Consider the following 24851-nt stretch of genomic DNA (forward strand, 5'->3'; position numbering starts at 1 on the left):
TTCTAAGTAACCTTATTCAACCGAATCATAAGCTTTTTCGAAGCCTTGAACCTAATAATCTATCTTTTCCTTTTTCGAACGTCATCCACCACTTCATTTGCAATCAAAATACCATCTAAGATTTGTCTACCTTATACAAAAGCATATTGACACTCTGAAATCATCATTCCAATAACATTTTTAACCTGTTAACTAGGACCTTGGCTAGCACCTTGTAAATATAACCCACCAATGAATTTGACCTTAAATATGATAAAATTTGTGAACTTTAAGATAGTGTTGTAATTCTTGAATTGCAAAAATTGTCTCTTGATGAACCAAACTTAGAAACCATATATTTTTTTTTATAGATGATTGTATTGGGAGAAGAGACCGTGAAACCTTCTTTTAAATTATTGACAACTGCATAAAGTTAATATTTATTTTATATTATTTTGATGATATTTTTGTTGATATTCTAACGCAAGAGTTAAAATATATTATGAAAAATATGATCAATGTCTTTTTTCTTACAAATAACATACACCTGCATAACTTTTTTTTTAATAAATTTTTTGTTAACGTATTGATATGGATTTGAGTGTTTCCACATGAGATTGAAGATCTAACCAAGTGATTTATTCAAATAAAATGACAAAATAAAAGGGAAAATAGAGAAATAAAAATAAATTAAGTTGAGAAGATGAAGAAGACGCCACAATCAAAGATGATTGATAAAGGGAGAATCGCCACAATGGTAAGAAAGTCATTGATAAAATTCAAATAAGTTCTAATTCAAGAACTTAAAATGTGACCTAACTCACTCACAATTCTCATTAGAGAAATTCCAATTCATTCAAACTTTTTTTTTTCCAATGAGGTTGTAAATTCATTTTTATAAACCTAAATGGATCATGAGTGACACAATTCTCTAGGTCCATATTGCGTTTACATCATGTTTTTCTAAAATAAACTAAATGTAAGAAAACAAAGTATCTTCACTTACATATAACATCAACTAAATTTATATTAAAACTATTACAATTTCAAATTAAAATAAATTAAGAATTATTACAGATCAAATAAAAATAAATAAAATCCATCCTAATTTATTAAAATATAAATCATTTTCATGTTCTTGAAATCTTTATCACGTATTAAAACTATATTCTATCATAAAATTCAAAAAAACTACACATGCGTATTTGTATTGTATTGTACATGCATCAATACTATGTAGAGAGTTTGATAGGATGTAGCTATAAAACTAATAAAAAGTTTAACTAAGTACTTGAAAAATATAATGAATCCAGATTTACAAATACTATTATTAATATTATGATTTTTTTTATTGAAATAAAGATTAAACATGTGCTTGTTTAAAAATGTAATATTCGTAAAAAGAAGTAAATATCTAGTTTAATGCACGCAACAAGGATAACTAATTCACTGAATAAGTAATCGTAAATTTCATATTTCTTAGACTTTTACCTTCAACTCTTATACATAACAAATAATATTTATTTATTTAATTTGAATACTTTTAATAAACTTGTTACACTACTTTTTTTTAAAAAAAAAAATATAAATTTCTTTTGTTAACTTTTTTCTAAACAGCAATTATATTTAATTCTTCAATTATTTTACATATTTCGTGTTGCTGTACAAATGTTTGTTAAGTGTTATAAAAGTCAACTATGAAGCAAGTAAAATCTATCGAGTTTTAACTAAAAATCAAATTTGGATACTCCTTAGTAAGTTTGATTTTGAATTTAATTTAAAATTGAAAATTTTACTTATAATTAAAAAAATTAAGTGCTACAAATTTTAATTAATAAAATAATAAAAATTAATTTAATGTATCATTAATTAAATTTCATTTTTTTTAAAAAAATGAATATAATTAAATAATTTCTTATAAATAAAATTCGAAAGGAAATTTTTTTATTAATCATAATGATACTAATGGTCAATTTAAAATTATCTCCAAAAAGATTTGAACACTTTTGATGATACAATTCAATCAATTGTGTATTTTTATATTACTTTTAATTCAATCAATTTTTTATATACACATGTTAAAGATTTTTTGTTCCAACTACTTTTATTTTATATGTATCATGAGAATTCATTATCTTATTTTTCATGTATTAAATATGAGTCTTGGAATCATGTATGTCATTTGAAAATAAATATTATATACATTAGAAAAAAGTGATTTGTAAATTATAACCCCTATTACACTAATGTATTATTATATTTCACAAAAAATTTGTAACATTAGAAAATATAAAGTTAGAGAAAAAGAATATGTGTGCTCGACTAGGGTTTACTATATGGAAAACCTTAAAATAGTGCACTTTTGAAGAAGAAGATTATCTCTTTTATCGTAGAAATATAAAAGTGTATATCGAAAAAATGATATTGTGTATCACCTCTTACACTACGAGAAAATGTTATTAGCGTCGACAAAAACCTATATCAAATGACTAAAATATGACGCTAACAATGATTTAGTGACGGTGTCGGGTCAAGACTAATCAATTGCTAATAGCGTCAACCACGTGTCATCTAACGCTATTGCAGCGTCGATAACTCCGACTTCACTCCAGTTAATACTTCAAAGTTTAACAATCCAAAAATATAATTTCAAATAAAAATATAGAAACTATGGATCCATTCTTAACCATATTTGATTAATTAAAGTAGATAAAAAACTGTTATCAATTTTAATAAATTGAATCATAGCCACCGTTACACACTTTTGATTAACAAAATGAATTAAAACAAATTGATGTGGTTAGAATTTTTTTTATTAAATAGTATTATATATTGTGTCATATTATAATTAAAATTTTCATTTTAACTGTATTTATAAACACATATCCAAGACATATACTAAACACACATATCTTCTGAAAAATAAAATACAATAATAACACATGGATAACGATAATATAAAAAAAAACACATACAAATTGAAATTCTTCTTGAAGCTTAAACAAAACTAAAAGCGAGACAGAAAACTCTGTTCTATTAAATTTTGGAGTTTATAATTATGAATCGAATGCATTAACATAAGACACTTTTTCTCGAATCAAGAACAAATTCAACAAGAATAAAATCTTACCTTGTGCGATCTTGTTTTAGATTTTTCTAGTAAGACAACGAAGGCTCAATAAAAAGTGATAGAAAATTTTAGAGTCGATCCCATTTCAGGTAAATGCGGTAAATTTCACTCATATCCTTCCAAAATTTCATTTAACATCTTTAATTCTCAATTTGAGACCCACCAATTCTCTTATTTATACCAAACTCACTTCCATAATCTTCTTCCATATGACCCTTATTTTGATCACTTTCTCACAAACAACATCATTCTTCTTTCTTCTAAAGACGTTAGCACTCACTTTAATTTCTTCATGGCTCTTTTTCTAGTTACTATTTTAATTTCAATGACTACTTCATCTAATGCTTATTGGTCACTTTCACCTGGCTACAGACCAAGTCCCAAGTTCAGCTCTACAAACTTTTACAAAGAATTTATAAACCTTTGGGACCTCAACACCAAAGACTAGACCAAATTTTGACTTGATAGAAATAACTACATATTTTGTTTAGTTAATTAATTGTTATGAGTACTAATTAATGATAATGACGATTTTGATTAATTGCAGCTATCAAACAATGAGACACATCTTGGTTACCATGATAAAGTGGACATTGAGTTTCTAGGGACAACATTTGGGAAGCCTTATAATTTGGAGAACAATGTTTATATAAAAGGGAGTGGAGATAGGAATATTATAGGGAGACGACTGAAGTTTCATCTATGGTTTGGGGTCACATTGTGATATTGAACATTGTTGTTAGAGGCACATGAGACTCAACGCGAACGAATGTGACTAAGGGGGCAAAGGCACATGCGCGTAATATAAATTTTCTAAATGTTGGTTCCAAAAGGTGTTTTCCACTCACCTTAATACCTGCTTTGGTTTCGTTGGGTTTAATTAATAATCACCAGCGACTTTTTTTTTGACAAAATTTATTAATACTAACTTGCATGGTTTCTGACTTCACTAAATCATTATTTTTTTTTAGTTGAGAATAAGACAAAACTTACATGGTTTGGTCGGATTTAAACCAGTTGATTTCTTTTCCCTTTCAATTGCTTTAATAGTAACACTTTCTTTTTCGTTTGTCCTATTCTCAACGTTTTTTTTCTTCCATAAATAGATAAAAGGTTTGCCTGTTCGGTTTTCAACATCTTCATTTTATTTAGGTATGAGTTCCTACAATAGATCTCTACTTTTAAAATAGTTTTAATGATTTTAGTTTCTTATTCATTGTCTTTAAATAAGATGTTTTCAACAAATAACTAACGCACCTAATGACTAAATTGACATTTTTAGCATATATTTATGAGATAATGACATAACTTTAATCATATTGCTAGCATTTAAATAATAAACACTTTTTCAATTGTAATTTTTCAATTATGTATTTTTTAACATTCACTTTTATTTATTGAAAATAATTTACTTTTACTTATTAGATGAAATACATGTGACTCTCCCCACTTTATATAAGATCTATTTTCAAAATAGTATAGTAGATTATATTTTATTCATTCAATAAAAGAAAATGTTAAAATAATTTTTATAGCACTATTTACTTACGATTTGTAATTTAAAAGATTCAAATTAAATAATTAAAATAAAATTTAAAAATAACTTAAAGAGGTAAAAATATAATCTAACTTTTAAAGTTTTATATTGTTTTAGTTAATGAGTAAAACTCTAGTAATAAAAAAATTAAATAAATTAATCTCGAGGTATGTATCGAATCCATCTTTTAATAAAAATTAAACATAAAAATATTATATGACTTATTTAATTTTTGGGTAAAATTCCACTTTACTTGCAATTTGAATGAAATTATATTAAATTTAATTGTAGTTTATTATATATAATTTTAGTTTTCATATTTTTTATTTTCTAATTTATTTAATTTTTTTTAATTGAATCCACCATCCAAAATTTGGATGATATGGTTAGGATTTTGTTGATGTGACCATAATAGTAAGTACAAGGTATATGCGAAATCCATATCACTATACTTTTTAACATTAAAAACTTTTAATTTAGTACATTATCATTAATTCTATAATTAAAATGATTTTTTTTAATATATATATCATTGATTTACTTTAAAATTATTGGTATATATGTACTTTAAAGTTAATCTCTTATATATGAATTTCAAGAGTTTGATTTAGTTGTAAAAATGCATATTTTAAATTTAGAGATTCTATGTTTGAGCAGCGTTAGTGTACTTAAAAGAGAGATAAATATACATTCATATGAAATATAACAATATTCTTTGAATTTAAAAGGCTTTTTTTTTACCTTAAACTGAAATATTATTCTCTTATCATAAATTAAAAAATGTCTATATAATTATTATATTAGATATTTTATCCTGATATCTCACAGTTGTGTAAGTTAATTAGAATAATATTTATTATATAATTTAAAATAAAAAATACACATATTTTATTTAATTATAATAAATAAATATATGTATCAATCTCCTATATTTTTTATACTACCAATATCAACACATCCATGTCTTTGTTGTATTAGTATTCTTATATGAATCTATCTTTCATAAAAATCAAACTTTGGTATGTTGAGAATGATGTCAATAGTAGAAGTTGAGAACTAAACATCTCCATCGGTGCAATTTACTATAAGTGACTTAAGTGGGTTCCACCATTCTACATGACTTTAAAATAATTCATTCTTTTTTTTTTCCTTAAGGTGCAACTCTTAAGAATTCATAAGAGATTTCACAAATTACTCTATATATATATATATAAATTTCATTATAATTAATTTGTACAACTATAAAGTCTCGAATTCAAATCCAGACAAAATGTCTAATTTAACCGTATTAACTTTAATTGAAGTAGAACTTAATAGATAAATTATATTAATAACTTCTTTATATTTAATTTTAACGAGCAAAAAAAGCATTAAGAGAAAAAAAATGAAAGATCATTGCTTCACGAAGCAACTTTCAATTTTGATATTGATACTCGAAGGACTTCAATGGTGCAATCGTTGAAGGACAAATTATGTTGTGTTAAGAATTTCAACAATACCAATTCATCTTGGAGACCGAAGAATTCTTCACAAATCAAGTCCGACCATTTATCTCGATCTAGTTTGAATCAATATTGTATTATATTTAAATTTCAAAAGAGTTATATATGCAAAAACAAAATACATATATGCATATTGGTAGTATTACTTACACCTACACTCACTTGTATTACGTATCTGAACATCATAGACACCGCTCCAGCAGGCCAATGGAAGCAAGCTAAAACGACTAGCGTCAATTATAACCAACAATGTGCGAAATATATACGATTCAATTCAATTAGTTCCACATATTGTCACATTTAATTTGTATCGTGTAGCTTTTTTAGGTAGTGTGTTGTGTAGTTAAAAACTAAATTAAATTTTATCTTTATAATTATTGTATATTTTTTATTGATAATATATTTTTTTATAATTAAAAAATTGAGCTCGGTGAATGGCAAACAGAAGCATCCTTGGTCTTTCCTGTTTGATATTTGTAGTTTCTAGAGAAAGGAAGAAAAAGAAAAACACAAAACAATTAACAACCACCTCCAATAAAGTAAACAAATCCAACTTTGCATACACAGTACACCATAATAATAAAGCAAAACAGAAACCGCCAGTTGTATTGGATCCATTTCCCTTTCCATTTCCCTTTCCTAGTAACTCCCACTGTCTTCCTCTTAACCACTTTTCAGTCTTTCACTTTCTCAACACACATAAACCTTCTCGTATATAATATAACACCGCCTCTTCTCATTTCTAACTTCAACTTCAAAACCTTCAACAGCAACTTCAAAACCTTCATATTTCTTTTTTTGAATAGTCATCACTGATCACAATACAACATGGACACGATGTTAGGCTCATTAGAGTCAACCAAGCCACCAAGCAACGACATCGTTTCATGCCCAAAAGCAAACAGCACAGCCGCGATCCAGCCTTGCACAATTGTTTCCTCCGCCGAAGCTACCCTAGGCCGCCACTTAGCACGGAGGCTAGTACAAATCGGTGTCACCGACGTATTTTCCGTTCCCGGCGACTTCAATCTCACACTACTCGACCACCTCATCGCCGAACCTGAGCTCAACTTAATCGGCTGCTGTAACGAGCTCAACGCTGGATACGCCGCCGACGGTTACGCTAGATCGCGCGGCGTCGGAGCGTGTGTTGTTACTTTCACTGTTGGTGGTTTAAGTGTTATTAATGCTATAGCTGGTGCTTATAGTGAGAATTTGCCGCTGATTTGTATTGTTGGTGGACCTAACTCTAATGATTATGGAACTAATAGGGTTCTTCATCATACTATTGGCTTATCTGATTTTAGCCAAGAATTGAGGTGTTTTCAAACTGTTACTTGTTTTCAGGTTTGTGCCATTTTTTTTTTTTTTAGTTTTTGGTTTTATGTTAATTTTGTTTTGTTGGATTGTTTTGTGTTTGTGAAGTTGATGACTTGGTGCATGTTTGGATTGAATTTGGATTTACTTAAGTCCTTTCCCCTGCATTTATTACGACTGTGTGAATATCCAGATCTATTTGGATTGTGGTGAGTTGACAAAATCATAGTGATTTTGTTGGACTTTCAAAAATCATGGTAATTACTAATTTTAGAGGGGATCCATAGTGGATTTTGTCGAACTGGCGATCCAAAATTGGCATGTTTGAATTAGGTAGAATTACAATGTGGCACCGTGATTTTATTAAATACTACACTTAAATGTGATTTTTTCACTTTGATTGAAACACATACTTGTTTGTAAAAAAGGTTTTGGTGATTGTTTTGATTGGTTTAATTTGATTTGATTTGATAATAGGCTGTGGTGAATCACTTGGAAGAAGCTCACGAGTTGATTGATACAGCAATCTCAACTGCACTGAAAGAGAGCAAGCCTGTTTATATAAGCATTAGCTGTAACTTGCCTGCTATTCCTCACCCCACTTTCACTCGTGACCCTGTCCCTTTTTCACTCTCTCCCAAGTAAGTCTTTCTTTCTTTCAGTAATTAGCGTGTCTTCGACTTCACGGAAGAAATCATACAAAGTAACTGGCTTTTGTGTTAAGTTGAAAAGTTTACACAATATTTACTCCAAACTTGCCTTTTTGACTTCATTTAAACCTAAATTTCGTGCATGTTTAAATTGACAGTGAGTTTGGCTGATTCACGGTGGCTCATTGCAATTTCTGAAAAATCTTTGAAGTTTCAGCAATATTATGGTGCCACCATGATTTGGCCAAACTCACCGCTAATCCAAACATGCACATATATTGAAAAACAAATTTGGCAAACAATCACCAAAACATACATTTAATTGTTAAGTGCTCTGTGGACAAACAAATTATTGGAAATGCTTATGGATTATGATTAGTCTTTTTCTAATTCTTGTTTGTTTCTTTTGGGTGCTTTGCAGATTGAGTAACCAACAGGGGTTGGAAGCAGCAGTTGAGGCAGCAGCAGAGTTTCTTAACAAAGCAGTGAAACCGGTACTAGTAGCCGGTCCTAAACTGAGGGTGGCGAATGCATCCGATGCCTTTGTTGAACTGGCTGATACAAGTGGTTACGCACTTGCTGTGATGCCATCAGCTAAAGGGATGGTCCCGGAGCACCATCCTCATTTCATTGGAACTTATTGGGGTGCTGTTAGTACTGCATTTTGTGCTGAGATTGTGGAATCAGCTGATGCATACTTGTTTGCTGGTCCCATTTTTAATGACTACAGCTCTGTCGGGTATTCGCTTCTTCTCAAGAAAGAGAAGGCAATTATTGTACAGCCTGATCGGGTTGTGATTGCTAATGGACCTGCATTTGGATGTGTGTTGATGAAGGATTTCCTCAAGGCGCTTTCGAAGCGTCTCAAACACAACAATGCTGCATATGAAAACTACCATAGGATTTTTATCCCAGATGGTAAACCTTTGAAGTCTGCACCAAAAGAGCCTTTGAGGGTTAATGTTATGTTCCAACATATACAACAGATGCTGTCCAGTGAAACAGCTGTGATTGCTGAGACAGGGGACTCATGGTTTAACTGTCAAAAGCTGAAATTGCCTGAGGGATGTGGGTAAGTATTTGAGATATTAATTTGATTTTACTTTTGTATTTTTCAATTTTTTTTTTTCATATTGTTTATAGTGCTGAAAAAATCTTGCTGACAGGTATGAGTTTCAAATGCAATATGGCTCAATTGGATGGTCCGTTGGTGCAACTCTTGGCTATGCACAAGCGGTCCCGGAGAAGCGAGTGATTGCTTGCATTGGTGATGGAAGCTTTCAGGTTTGTATTTCATTCAACATGTAATTTATTCTCCTAAATCTTCATTCCAAAAGAATTCATGAACATGGTTTTTTATCTTCTCTTGAATGCTTTGCAGGTAACTGCTCAGGATGTATCAACAATGCTGCGATGTGGACAGAAGACCATCATCTTCCTGATAAACAATTGCGGATACACAATTGAGGTAGAAATTCATGATGGACCATACAATGTTATCAAGAACTGGAATTACACTGGATTAATTGATGCAATTCACAATGGTGAAGGAAAATGTTGGACTACCAAGGTGAGTCTTTCAACATTGCGATGTATAATCTCCTCAAACTTCTTATGTAACATGGATAAATGCTGATCTTGTTTCAATTCATATATGTTTCATTTTTCAGGTAGTGTGTGAAGAGGAGCTAGTTGAAGCAATTGCCACTGCAACAGGACCAAAGAAAGACTGCTTATGTTTCATTGAAGTGGTTGTTCACAAGGATGACACCAGCAAAGAGTTGCTTGAGTGGGGATCCAGGGTCTCTGCTGCCAATAGCCGTCCCCCAAATCCTCAGTAAACTTCAGAATCATCCTATTGCTGCTACATTGCTGGAATTGCCCTTTGACTCTAAATACTGAGAACCCTTTTAGATGTATAATAATTGTACGGAATTCACTTTTGTTGTTGGCTTTCTGGTTTATGTAACTGAGTCTACTTGTTTGCATAAATTCAGGCACTTGAGATAAATGGCATCCATCACTGTTTTTATTAATATTAATATTGTAATGTTGTAATTAGTATTGTATTACTTTGATACTTCAAGATTCTTTAGCATAGTTTTTTTTTCTTCTCTTTTCTTTTGGTGCTTGATGTTTATCATCCCTACTTGGGCTGTCTGTGGGAGTAAAAGAATATATAGCTGAACTATTTATTTTACTAAATATTGATGATTGGTATGAGGACCAACCATATATGTGAACCTTAGTTATCAACAAAAGCTGGAAGATATCAAAATAGACTCGGCGAGGATAATGATTCAATCTCCACTTTTTATTTTATTTTTTTAACTGAAAGTTTATTAAGAAGAAAAGGAAAATGGAAATTGGGAACATAAAATAATCCTAACCAAAAAAGAAGAAAAAAAGAAAAGAAGCGCAAAAATCGGATTTTTTTTTCTATATATCTTTTTTTTACACCAAAATATTTCACTCTCAATTTAATTTATTTGATTGATTTTAAAAAGTTTTTAAAAATAGAAAATTAAAACTCAATCAAATTTTTTCTTGTGATTTTTCTATTTTAATGCGGCGTTGATTTTGTTTGACATCTTAGTGTTGTGATGTTTTCATTTTTCATCTTGTTACGATGTTCGTTTAATTCAGATTAATAGATTAACTTCAATTCTATACAAATTAAATCAAGGACTTTGACGTCTTAAACGAACTTTGACGTCTTTTAATTTCAATTCTATAACAATATGAATATTTCAAACATTTTAATTTATCATATTTATGGATATTTTATCATTTTATTAAATCTATCGTGAGTTTATTTACAAATTCACGATTTTAACGACTTTTATCTGTATTATTTTTTATCAATATAATTTATATACAATGAATACTATTATTTAGTAAAAATAATTAAGAATGTAAATCCAACTCCCTTACAATTGGTTAGTTTCAGTTGAAGAATATGTTGAGAAATTGATCTCTTTAATCTGGGCCTTTTAATAGAAAGAGTGAAAGACCACAGTGAAATCTGTTTCTTTTCCAAGCCCAAGATATCTTCTCAAGAAAGCTGGATTTCATACCCCTTCAATTAGATGTATACCCTTCAAATTATTAAAAATTCAAAATTATTCCTTTAATTTTTAATCAGTAAATGGTACACAAAAAATTACTCTAAAATCTGACCCCCTTGATCAAATATCTAGCAAGTAAATAAATTTTTTCGTCTAAAAATTTAGTACACAATTTATAACTATAGAAAATTTTATTTTTTAAATTTCCGGTTATACAATTTGTTTATTGGAAATTTTACCGATACATTATTATACTACGGAAAAATTGTGTCTTGAAATTTTTGGTAGTTAATTTTATAATACCGAAAAATTTTAAATTTTTGATAGTGACTTTTACTCAACCATAAATTTCAAAAATTCGGTATGTATTTTTTTTTTTATTTTTTAACATTTTTTTTTGAAATAAGGATGAAAAAAACACAATTATTATGTATAGATTTGACTGAAGCATTCACAACAAATCAAATTTTTGAGTCACAAGAAGCTGTCATATCATAGGCAAGAGAGATTGACCGACAAAATCGAGTAGTTGTTATCATTACTCGCTCTGATCCTCGCTGAAAAAAATATAAAAAAAAATTACAAAAAGAAAAAACAATGTTCTAGAAAATTCAATGAGAAATGAATTTTTTATTATTGAAAATAACTATCGGAAATTTAGTTCATTCTAAAATTTCCGGTGAAGAAATATAAATTGTGAGGATGTAATGACACTTTTTAATTTTTAAGTTTACTTAAGGTTATTTTAAGGATTTCAAACTTATATTTTTTAATTGGGAAGTATAGGGTAAATTGAGGGAGTACAAAATTCAACTTTTCTTCTCTAATCTTTGACACAATAAATTTTTTAAAACGGGAGAATAGTAATCATTAATTGTTAGTTTTTATTAGATAGATTTTGAACTCATAACATTTTTATCACTTAAATTTATATGTTTCTCCTCAAAATACTAAACAACCTTAAGACTCTTGAACACAATAATATGTAACGATTAATTACCTAAAGTTGAAACAAAAAATACAATTGATTACCTTAGTTAATTAATTATTGGGTTAGATATGTTTTTATCTTTATAAAATTTCAATATTTTAATTTTAATTCCTATAAAAAATATATATATAATTTTTAGTATCTATTAAATTATTATACATGTAGTTTTAGTCTCTGCTCTTAAATCAATGTATATTTTTAAATTAATTTTGCAAGTATATTTGCAACATTATAAAAAATTCTTCTACAAACAATAAATTCAAAATCATATTTGTAGATTTATATTTATTTATTTTTATCTTTTTTTTTACTTTAAAAAATTCATATTTAAATTATCACATATTAAAAAATTCTAAATTTTTATAGAGAAATTTTTTATAATGTCCTAATTTGCATGCAAAAAATAATTTAAATTTTTTAAAGTTAAAGTACAATTACACATGTTTCGTTTTAGTAGAACTACAATCAGTAGGACTAAAACCACCCATTGAATAATTTTATAGGCATTAAATTTGTATTTATTTTCATAAGACCATATTAAAAAATTCTAAATTTTTATAGAGAAATTTTTTATAATGTCCTAATTTGCATGCAAAAAATAATTTAAATTTTTTAAAGTTAAAGTACAATTACACATGTTTCGTTTTAGTAGAACTACAATCAGTAGGACTAAAACCACCCATTGAATAATTTTATAGGCATTAAATTTGTATTTATTTTCATAAGAATTAAAATTAAAAGGTAGAAATTTTTTACATATAACAATAGGGAAAATATGGTATTTTTCATGGAGATGATGGGTGGGAGATGCACGGTATAATTCTCTTTGCAGGATTGGGCTACGGCCCAATAGTCGCCCAAGTCCAATCTAAAACAAAGTTCAAGGAAATTTTGAGTGACATTAAACAATTTAAAAAAACAAGTTAATGTTTACAATTTCAAGATTTAAAATAGTGGTTTATATAACTTTTTTTTATACGACTTTTAACGTGACAAAAATACCTTTCAAGTCTATATCCATGCATTAAAATTAAAATTTACTTACAAAATATAGTTAACACACTCATCACACATGATAGCAAGAAATTAAATACGTTAAATGGGTATTATTTTGTTGAAACAGCAGCGTAAAAATTTTACTGCAACAAAAATAAATTACCATAATTTATAAAGTGTACTCAAAATATAGTAAAATATATAGTAAAATAGTAAAACATATTATAAAAAAATTAAATTGCACTTTTAATCCTTTAATTTTGATCAAGTTTTGAATTATTATTATTATTATTACTATGATTATTTTATGTTTTCTTTTCAACTAAATGCTTTAAGTGACATTCCGTTTACAATATTAATCTTTATATAATTGTAAAATGTTAATTAAAAGCAACTTATATATGATTGTTAGAATGATAAATTTTTTATTTTGATTTTACTTTAATTTACATGATCAACTACTATTTGAGTTCTGTTGTTGTTGGAATACCAAATTTTAAATTTTAGGTTATTTAATGATAGAGTGAAAGAGGAAGATGATAAAACTGTGAATTAATAAAAATTAAACTTATATAGAAACTGGTTTAAACTTAGATGATTCTAAGTAAATTTTTTCAAAACTTGAAAAAATAAAAAATAAAAATTTGTTGGATCTGTGTTGGTGACAATTGTTGCAAGACTTTAATAGTGAAGTTGTTGATGAAGATTATATGTAGCAAATTCCAAAGCGTGTTGTTACACTAGCCTTTAGGTTCGATTCACCCCCACCAATCGGATGCAAATGAGATAACCAGCGAATCCCCTTCAGGGTACTTTGGAAAACCTTGATATGATTTGCACTTTCACACCAAAAGTATCTTTCAATAGTATGTTACAAAAGAATGATTCTTATTCTTTACTCATGCATTAGAAAAGAATAAGATGACTTAGAGAAAAGTAGATGACAATCAGTAGAATTCGGGTCTACATTCAGTCCAAAGTGACCCTATTTATAGGAAAAATAATGTCACTTGAGAAATACCAGATTTACTTCTAGAACACAACCAATTGAACCAACAACTAAATCATGTCAATTACCACCAATTATACATACATATATTATCCAATATTTTAGAAATATCTCGCAATCCCCCACCATTTTCAAAATATAATTAGTCCTATAATTTTGGAAATATCATGGTTTCAGATAATGGTATCTTACGATTTGAACCACTACTTAGTAAGTTATGGGTTCCACTTATCCCGAATAGATTGGTAGACAAGTTTTGAACCAATTATTCATTAGAACAAGTGTGCACAACTTACACATGAAATCTCGGTACTATCGAAAGAATTATAAAGAAGACACATTTGTTAAGGCCTTGTGTCATGGACCCTTTTCATGAGAATTTAAGAGTCAAGCCCTTTAACTCTTCGAAGCGGCCTCACTTCATCCTCACACAGGTAGACTATATCAGAAATACACCCATAATATGTATTTATGCTATATGTCTATTAAGAGCAAAACTCAACCTTCCAACTTTATACTTATGGTCCGAGTACTTTCAATCTTTGGGATGTATCTATATTCAAGTACTTGCAATCATTCTAATAGTGTACTTTATCATTGAACTCAAGACTTGATGTTACTCAAGTGTGAGTCGATTTTCCACCATTGATGATTAATTATGTAAGACCCATAATTTTAAAGTATACTTTATGTATTTTAGTGTATTTTGGTATTGAACTCGGAGGCTTTTTAGCCAAAGTTAGTAATATTTTGGAGTTTATATGACCAAAAAGATATTTGATGCTCGATTAAAATTACTCGTCGCTAAATAAATTAAATTAAGTACAGTGAATCTTTTATGAAGAATTTAATGCCTTATGGCTGAAATGGTAATTTTAATAAATATCTAGATATTTGTTAAAAGTAATTAATATATATAAAGAAAAGAAACAAAGAAAACAAAAGGAAAAGGAACAAAGGAAGTAAACGTGTTTCCTCTCCCTGTTGCTCGCGTCCATCTTTCTCCTCCATTCTTCTTCTTTGGTTCTTTGGTTTCTTTTGCTTCAAAAGGAAACCCAAGGCTTAGTGGATAAGAAAGCAAAGATTTCTCAGCTTCATACTCCCTCGTTGTTTCGAAAACGAAGAAAAACGGTGTTAGGGATTTCAAAACCGTCAAACACAAACCTCCCCGTTTCATCTAGATCTAAGGTTCGTTTCGCAAAGAAATAGAAGGGAAAGTTGTTCACTACCACGCTACGGTGCTAGGGAACCAACTTTGGAAGCGACGTTGCGAGCGGAGATTTTACCGGATTTACTCGCGGTACCGTAATCGCACGTTCAAGCTAACATAAAAGGTAAGGGCTCCTTCCAAACTTCTAGTTTGCACTTAGGGACTTATCTGTGGTTGTGTGGGAAAGAATTTTGTTAGGGTTAAAGTGTTGATTTCGGGAAAATGAATTTAAGGCTTTGTGGGTAAAATCTTAGAGTTAGGTTTTGGTGATATTGATGAATGTTTCGCTGAAAATGAATTTAATCCATTGGGGTATGAATATGAGTAAATGAAGTTTGACGTGTTCATAATTCATGCTTATGAAATTTGATATGTGTATGGTTGGATTTTGTGGAGAAATGAATTGATGTGTTTTGGTGTGAATCGTGGATTGAATTTGATAATATGTTCGAGTTGTTTTGTGTGGAATTTAAAAACCATTAGAGTTAAACGATTATTAAGAATGAGGAATCTCTTAATGTCTTGTTTACTTAATGTTTGTTTTGAAAATCGTTTAAGTTAAACGAGTATTAAGAATGAAGAATCTCTTAATGTCTTGTTTACCTAATGTTTGTTTTGAAAATGGTTTAAGTTAAATGAGAATTAAGAATGGGGAATCTCTTAATGTCTTGTTTACTTAATGTTTGTTTTGAAAATCGTTTAAGTTAAACGAGTATTAAGAATGAAGAATCTCTTAATGTCTTGTTTACCTAATGTTTGTTTTGTAAATCGTTTAAGTTAAATGAGAATTAAGAATGGGGAATCTCTTAATGTCTTGTTTACTTAATGTTTGTTTTGAAAATCGTTTAAGTTAAATGAGTATTAAGAATGGGGAACCTCTTAATGTCTTGTTTACTTAATGTTTGTTGTGAAAATCGTTTAAGTTAAATGAGTATTAAAAAGGGGGAATCTTTTAATATCTGCATTTGCTTAACGACTGTCGTGGATGGAGTCAGTATATGCTCATGCATTTTCATTCTTTTTGTAAATCGTGCAGACCCGTGATAGGTGGCACCTTGATAAATATTACTTTGGTCTGTGATAGGCGGTACATTTATGATTTACGTTTTTGTAAACCGTGCATACCCGTGATAGGTGGCACATCGGTAAACGGTACGGGCCCGTGATAGGCAGTACGTTTACGGTTTACGCTTTTTTGTAAATTGTGCAGACCCGTGATAGGTGGCACCTTGGTAAATGGTACGGGTCCGTGATAGGCAGTACGTTTACGGTTTACGCTTTTTTGTAAATTGTGCAGACCCGTGATAGGTGGCACCTTGGTAAATGGTACGGGTCCGTGATAGGCAGTACGTTTACGGTTTACGCTTTTTTGTAAATTGTGCAGACCCGTGATAGGTGGCACCTTGGTAAATAGTACTTTGGCCTGTGATAGGCGGTACATTTACAATTTACGTTCTTTTTAGTAAACCGTGCAGACCCGTGATTGATGGCACCTCGGTAAACGGTACAGGCCCGTGATAGGCAGTACGTTTATAGTTTACGCTTTTTAGTAAATCGTGCAGACCCGTGATAGGTGGCACCTCGGTAATTGGTACTTTGGCCTGCGATAGGCGGTACAATTATGATTTACGGTCCTTCGAGGAGGGTTTTGGTTTGGAATTTTGAGCCCATGCATTTTGGCATATACGCATTGCATTAGGATGCTTGACACACGAGTCGTGTTTGATTCAAGTGTATGATTGAGTGTTTGAACTTGAGATGTCATTGTGATTGTGATGATTGTACTAAGCGTCTATGTTTTGGAACAAATTGTGTGTAAGTGAAATTGATTGTAAAACTGTTTCGAAACTCATGTTGTTGTGGTAATTGAGTGGTAATTGCTAAGTATTATGTTTTGGTGTTGGGTGTGAATGTGATTGAGTTAGTTTATGTAGTTTTAAGAAAAACATGCAGGGAAATCGATTCCCAAATCGATTCTTTTAATAACTATTCCTCAAAATCGATTTGGCAATTGATTAGCTTTATTACAGGAGCTCAACCATTTTGACAAAATCGATTTGCCAATCGATTTGGGTCATTACAGGAGCTCAGCCATTTTGACAAAATCGATTGGCTTTAATACAGGGGCACATCTATTCATTCAATCGATTTCCCAATCGATTGAATTAAGCCTAGAGTACAGATTTCACGAAAAACCCTCAGGAAATCGATTTCCCAATCGATTGATTTAAGCCCAGAGTTCAGTTTTCACTAAAACCATTCATCCAAATCGATTTCCCAATCGATTGGCTTAGTGAAAATTCTTATTTGGAGTTAGATGATTGATTGCTCAATTGGTTCATCAATGGATTGGCCTGTTGTTTATTACTTGATTGATTTAAGACTTATTTTGACTTCATTTTCATTTGGCAAGTATTATATGAACTTTTAGCATATGGAAAATCCTTTTACTTCGATTGCTAGTATACCGACTTAATCTACCTACAACATACGCTATATCAGGTCTGAAGTAACAATTTCGATTTACAAGAAAATGGGGGTTTGAATTGTAAATATACCTTTTTAAAAATTCATGTTAAAAGCTTGAGAAAATAACTCAAGATTGATCTTGGTTAGGAAAACAGAAAAACAGATAACGTTCATTGATTAGTTTAAAACAGAAAATCAGTTTGTGTTTTATCTTAGTTAATCAATTAAGTTTAACAAATAAAGAGATATGATAGAGAATACCACACAAAGATATATCCTGGTTCACCCAATTTGGGTTACGTCCAGTCCTCACACTGTGAGATTTTCCACTAAGTGATTAAAACAAAGAGCCTTCTTGATTTTACAGCACCTAGTTTAGATCACTTTGATCTGTTTGAATCTCTATTACTTTTTACCCAGAAAGTAACAACATCACCTATCTAACTTTGATAGGATTCAATAAAATCTAAACAAACTATAAAGAAACTCTTATAGTTTGAGTTTTTACAATAAGATTGTTTTTTGACAGAATCTAAGATATCTCAACTCTAGTTTGAGATTTGATTCTTTACAAAGAAATCAGTAATGATCAAGCAATCTGATATGAGACTTTAGAACTGCTTCTTCTTTGCGAATTTTGAGAACTTAAAATATGTGTATGTGATTGATTTGTGGGATTTTACAGCACTTGAATTTCTTAGTTTATTCTTGGATATTGGCCTTCTATTTATAGGCTTTAGATGCATTTAATGAAGGTCAAAAAGAGCTGTTGGTAGTGCTCTATATTTTTGACTGAAACCAATATTTCAGAATAAAAATAATCCAGCCTTGAAAAACTGCTTTGACTATTCTGTTACAGCTTTTGAATCAGTATCGTCTTCTAGTTAAAAAAGCATGTGATGCTTCTTCCTTAATCTTGGATAGTACAATTTCGATCTTGAGTCTTGAATGTAGCCAGGAGAAGCTTGGAGGAAGATCATAGGCCATTGCAGAACTGTTTTACTTTGACTGTTTCGAGTCCTTCAATTTTTGTAATCTGATATCCTATTTGAGCTGGGATGAATTCTAATTGTTCCTTGCCATGTACTAATTCTATTTGAATGAAATTTCGAGGCAGAATCTTTGTTAAAGAGGTGGAGAATGATTGGTCAATATGTTGTGATGAACATTCTTGAAACTGGAGATCATTCTCTGTTTTTATGCAGAATGTTCTTATTGTTGTCTTTTCTGCTTTGCTTGATTATGTTCTTGAATAAATTCACTCAAAAGCACAAGTTAAATTAACATAACATTTTAGAATCATAATTAACTTTCTTAATTAACATTTTTTATATTTTCATCAAAACTTTAAATATGGAGTTTGTCTCAACAAGGTCTGGTACAAGTCATGGCATACATCAAACATCCGATTACCTTTGAATAATCTAGTTGTGCCACAGGGCATCCTTTATGTGGTTGTAAACTAACATTTTGATCAAATGGAGTAGTAACAAGTTTGCAATCAAATTGATCAAATTTCTTTAGCACTTTCTCAATATAATGAGATTGAGATAAACCAATATTTACTCCATCTCTAATGATTTTAATTCCTAAAATGACATCTGCTTCACCTAAATCTTTCATATCAAAATTTTTTGATAAGAAAGTTTTAGTTTTTTCTACCTCATATAAATTGGTGCCAAAGATTAACATATCATCCACATATAAACAAATCATAACACCATTTTCATTATGAAATTTACTATAAATACACTTGTCAGATTCATTTATTTTGTATCCATTGGAAATCAAAACTTTATCAAACTTTTGGTGCCATTATTTGGGTGCTTGTTTTAACCCGTATAAGGATTTAATCAATTTCCACACTTTATGTTCTTGTCCGTTGATAACAAATCCTTCAGGTTGTTTCATATACACCTCTTCATCTAACTCTCCATTTAGGAAAGCAGTTTTAACATCCATTTGGTGGATTACAAACTTATAGATATAAGCTAGTGCCAAAAGCACTCTTATGGATGCAATTCTTGCAACAGGTGCATACGTATCAAAGTAGTCGATACCTTCTTTTTGTGTAAACCCTTTGGCAACAAGTCTAGATTTGAATTTATCAATGGTACCATCACCTTTCATTTTCTTCTTAAAGATCCATTTACAACCTATTGGTTTGGATCCAGGTGGGAGGTCTACAAATTTCCAAGTTTTATTCCCCATGATTGAGTCCATTTCCTCTTGGATGGCTTCTTTCCAAAAGGAAGAGTCTTGAGACTTTATTGCCTCTTCATATGTGTCTGGGTCACTTTCTAAATTGTAGCAAATTGGTCCATAACTGTTACTGGAATCATTTGTACCTTCTACAAGGAACATAAAGAAGTCTAGGCCATAATCTTTTTCTTTTCTGGCTCTTTTACTTCTTCTGGGTTCTGAACATGTCAAAGTATCATTATTAGATACATTATTTTCTAGGCTTTGTACACTAGAACATGAAGTTTCCTTGGGATGTGGAATTGAGTTAAATATGTTTTCTTGAAAAATTGCATCTCTTGACTCAATCACTGTGTTAATAGGATATGAGTCATTAGATTCAACAACCATGAATCTATAGGACTTGCTATTTTCAGCATAGCCCAGAAATACACTTTCAATTCCTCTTTCTCTCAATTTCTTTCTTTTTGGTTCAGGAACCTTAACAATTGCTCTACATCCCCAAACTTTCATATAGTTAAGATTGAGTTTTCTTTTCTTCCAGAGTTCATATGGGGTTATCTTTTTCCTTTTATTGGGAACTCTATTTAGAAAATAACATGCAGTTAGCATGACTTCACCCCAAAAACCTTTAGATAAACTAGAATAGGATAACATGGCATTCACCATTTCTTCTAATACCCTATTTTTCCTTTCTGCAATTGCATTTTGTTGTGGGGAATATGGTGCAGTTGTTTGATGCACAATACCAATGGACTCAAAATACTCAGGATGATAGAACTCTCATCCCCTATCACTTCTAAAACACTTAATAAAAGTTTCATGTTGAAGTTCTACTTGTGCTTTAAATATTTTAAATTTGTCTAAAACTTCATTCTTAGAGTGCATTAAATAAACATAACAAAATCTAGAGTAATCATTAATAAAAGTGACGAAATTCTTTTTACCACCAATTGTAGGCCAACCATGTAAATCGCATACATCAAAGTGAATTAAATCTAATACCTTAGAACTTCTTTCAACACTTTTAAAAGGTTGTCTTGTGATTTTAGTTAGCATGCAAGTAGTACATGAATTTGAATTTTTATCAAAAGTTGGAATTAAATTTGATTTCATCATATCATTCAATTTTCTAAAGTTAATATGTCATAGTCGCATATGCCATAAAGCACAAGACTCAACAATATAAGCAGAATTCATATTATTATTATAGTTACTGATAACATTACATTTGAACATATTCTCACAAAGGTAACCCTTCCCAACAAACATACTACCTTTAGAGAGAATAAACTTATCTCCCTCAAATACACACTTGAAACCAAACTTATTAAGTAAAGGTACAAAAATCAAGTTCTTCCTAACATCAGGAACATAAAATACATCTTTAAGAGTAAGTATTTTTCCAGAAGTGAATTCAATCTCCACTGTTCCTTTTCCTTTGACTTGGACAGTTGAGGCATTTCCCATGTACAAAATACTTCCATCTTCTTCATCAATGATCTTAAATAGTTTTTTGTTTTTACACACATGACGGGTAGCACCAGAGTCTATCCACCAAGATTCAACATCTTCAATCATGTTGAGTTCAGAAATGACAGCAGCAAGATTATCTTTTGTTGCATTTGAAATCTTCTCTTTGTTCTTCTTTTTCAAGAACTCGCACTCATTTTTAAAGTGTCCTGGTTTTCCACAATGATAACAACTTCCTTTTCTTATTTTTCGCTGTTCATTATTACCATTGTTTTTTTCATGAGATTTATCAAAATCTCGATTTTTTTTCTTAAAAGATGTGCTTGAATTTTCTTCCTCCATTACATGGACCTTTTCATGAGAAAATTAGTTTTTAGTATCATCTTGTTTACGATACTCTTCTTCTAAACGAATGTGATTACCCAATTGCTCAAGTGATATGTCCTCTTTCTTATGTTTCATAGATTTTTTAAAATCTTTCCACGAAGGTGGAAGTTTGTCTATTATGGAGGATACAATAATGGTTTCATCCATGTGCATTTGATGTTGTTTGTAGTTATTAAGAATACGTTCAATTTCATGCATTTGTTCCATTACTAATTTACTATCAATCATTTTATAATTATTAAATTGAGAAACAAGAAACTTTTTACTTGTAGCGTCTTCTTGCATGTATCTTGACTTTAATTTCTCCCATAGTTCCTTTGCAGAGATGCTACTTTGATATATATCGAACAAGGAGTCAGACATTCCGTTGAGAATATGACTCATGCATATATATATTCATCATTGTCCCACTTCTGCTTTTCTCTTGTTTCTGCTAATGTTTCCATTTCCTTCTCCAACGGTCTTGTGGTGTTCAGAACATACGCCACCTTCAAAGTTGTTAGAATGAATTTCATCTTTTTCTGCCAACGGATAAAATTTCCTCCATCGAATTTCTCAAACTTCACAAAATTAGAAGCCATTTCTTTGAGTGATGCAGCCATTGATTGAAAATAAAATCGAACTTAAAGATTGTTGGATTTGTATTGGTGACAATTGCTGCAAGACTTTAATAGTGAAGTTGTTGATGAAGATTATATGTAGCAAATTCCAAAGCGTGTTTTTACACTAACATTTAAGTTCGATTCGACCCCACCAATCGGATGCAAATGAGATAACCAGCGAATCTCCTTAAGGGTACTTTGGAAAACCTTGATATGATTTGCACTTTCACACCAAGAGTATCTTTCAATAGTATGTTACAAAAGAATGATTCTTATGCTTTACTCATGCATTAGAAAAGAATAAGATGACTTAACATATAAGAATAGGTGAGAAAAGTGGATGACAAAAAAGTACTGAAGGCCTTTTCAAAATTTAATTTATGCAAAATGAAACACATGTAGGAGTCAAACAGATGACATACCAGATTTACTTCTAGAACACAATCAATTGAACCAACAACTAAATCATGTCAATTACCACCAATTATATATACATATATTATCCAATATTTTGAAAATATCTCACATAATTTACTTTTTATAATTTATCACGTGAGGACGATTAAATACACGTCAATATCATACTAGTCACGTGATAGCCACATGACTTCTCTCATTCTAATAAATAAATAAAAAGTGGACAAATGAGGAGCGAGAGTACACCTACGGCTACGCTAGTAAGACATAACAATAGTCCAAAATATTAAGTGGTCCTTCCGCACATTCATCCACCCTTCTACGCTACAATATCACAAAACAAGACGATTTTTTGTTGTCTCTTTCAAAACTTTTGCTCTACTTATAGACATCAATGCAAATAATTACCAATTAGACCATACATGTTGCGTATTGGCACATAAAATAAAGTTTTTTTCTTTGTGAATTGTGATAGAGAATGACACTACTAGTATGCAACAATTACATGCAACATTAATTAACATCATTCACTAACTCATAAGATATACTTATATATATAGCATTTAATTTTCACTATTACAAAAAACAGAACTTAAGATAGAGACACTAATTAACTAATTTGGTGGCTAATTAATAGTTCATAGTGGCATATTAAAGATGAATTTGTTCTCTTCTTCACCTTGAAAACAGAACTGCTCTAGTGGTAACTGTGGCAAAGTATCCAAAGGCTCAATTGAACTTGAGTTAGGATTAATATGTTGATCAAGAGAATGAAAGTTGTTATGTTCTTGAGGAATGAACATGTGATCATCATCAACAAAGTTAATCATTGTTTGATGAAGCCAAATCTGTGTCTTAAGAAACTTAACATAGTGAATAGCTTCTTCCAACATAGAAACAGTGTCCATTTTACTCCCACCAGGTACCATACTCTGAAGAATCTTGAACCTGTCACTGATTCTATGTCTTCTTTCTCTAGCTGCAACACTTTGTGGATCAGTTGAAAGTTTCACTGATGATGAACCTTTGCTTTTCTTCACACCCTTTTTCTCCTTTCTCTTTGTTTTTGAAGATGAAGAAGTGATAGTATTGTTGTTGCAAGGTGGAGGAGGAAAGTTGCACTCCATGTGGTACCTAAGAAATAGCTAGAGAATATTAATTTAATGAAAGTTTGAATTTTTTATGTTGGGGTGTGGTTGGTTTAAAGGAGTAAGATGTATTTATATGGAAGGAATTAATGTGAGTGACATTAGTGCAATGATTTTGAATGAAAAAAGAGAGAAAGAAGGTAAGTGTGGTCATGTGTGAATCAGTCAATCTTTGGTTCAGGATACTGATGTTTTAGGCAGGGACCCCGGGTTGGATTCATTTTTTCTTTTCCTTTTTTTTCTCTTTGTGCTCTTTTGCTTCTCTTGATTCTCTATAAAATAAGGTACTTATGTGAAGACTAATCATAAGAGATAGTGAGATGTTTTTGAAAGGTTGATTTTTCTTTTTCATGAATTGATTAGAGATACAACTTTGATAAAATATGATTAAGAAATTTAAGTATTTACTGTAGTCAATAACATCTTTTATTTAATTAGCATCTTTGTTTATGTGATTTACTTGTATAAACTTTGAATTAAATTAAGTAAACATTAAACTGCTAACTATTTACTATGTCTTGTAACTAACAAATTTTATTTAACTAATATTATTATTTGGAATGTTATCAAATTTATAATATATTTGTATACACACATCAGGCTCTATTAATTGATCAAGTGATATGGAGTATGATTTATGTTTATAAGAGCCATAAAAAACTTTGTTTTTAGGCTCATTGAGTGAACACAACTCATGCATAAAAATTAATTGATATTTACTATATAATTTTTAGTGTATCAAAATATCACACTAAAACTATCTC

At 30.2% G+C, this 24851-nt stretch overlaps 2 protein-coding genes across 2 annotated transcripts; one reads left to right on the plus strand and one right to left on the minus strand.

Annotated features, from left to right (window-relative positions):
- The first annotated feature begins 6833 nt into the window (after nucleotides 1-6833).
- Nucleotides 6834-10201, plus strand: LOC101497155 (pyruvate decarboxylase 2). The gene is made up of 6 exons (XM_004492415.4): nucleotides 6834-7495; nucleotides 7943-8106; nucleotides 8537-9187; nucleotides 9282-9399; nucleotides 9497-9685; nucleotides 9786-10201. Exons 1-6 carry the CDS (start codon nucleotides 6977-6979, stop codon nucleotides 9954-9956), a joined length of 1812 nt encoding a protein of 603 aa, XP_004492472.1. The 5' UTR covers nucleotides 6834-6976; the 3' UTR covers nucleotides 9957-10201.
- A 13269-nt stretch (nucleotides 10202-23470) lies between these two features.
- Nucleotides 23471-24318, minus strand: LOC113785748 (uncharacterized). The gene has a single exon (XM_027332557.2). The coding sequence runs from the start codon at nucleotides 24064-24066 to the stop codon at nucleotides 23578-23580; it is 489 nt and encodes a 162-aa protein (XP_027188358.1). The 5' UTR covers nucleotides 24067-24318; the 3' UTR covers nucleotides 23471-23577.
- Nucleotides 24319-24851: the final 533 nt, after the last annotated feature.

Source organism: Cicer arietinum, chromosome 3 (genome assembly GCF_000331145.2).
Source record: "Cicer arietinum cultivar CDC Frontier isolate Library 1 chromosome 3, Cicar.CDCFrontier_v2.0, whole genome shotgun sequence".
Lineage (NCBI taxonomy): Eukaryota > Viridiplantae > Streptophyta > Magnoliopsida > Fabales > Fabaceae > Cicer > Cicer arietinum.

What these genes read in the sequence shown, in the direction of transcription:
- LOC113785748 (XM_027332557.2), bottom strand. Translation starts at nt 24,066, where the DNA reads ATGGAGTGCAACTTTCCTCCTCCACCTTGCAACAACAATACTATCACT.
- LOC101497155 (XM_004492415.4), top strand. Translation starts at nt 6,977, where the DNA reads ATGGACACGATGTTAGGCTCATTAGAGTCAACCAAGCCACCAAGCAAC. An exon ending in AAACTGTTACTTGTTTTCAG is followed by an intron (nt 7,496 to 7,942) that starts GTTTGTGCCATT and finishes ATTTGATAATAG; the next exon opens with GCTGTGGTGAATCACTTGGA. An exon ending in TTGGTGATGGAAGCTTTCAG is followed by an intron (nt 9,400 to 9,496) that starts GTTTGTATTTCA and finishes AATGCTTTGCAG; the next exon opens with GTAACTGCTCAGGATGTATC.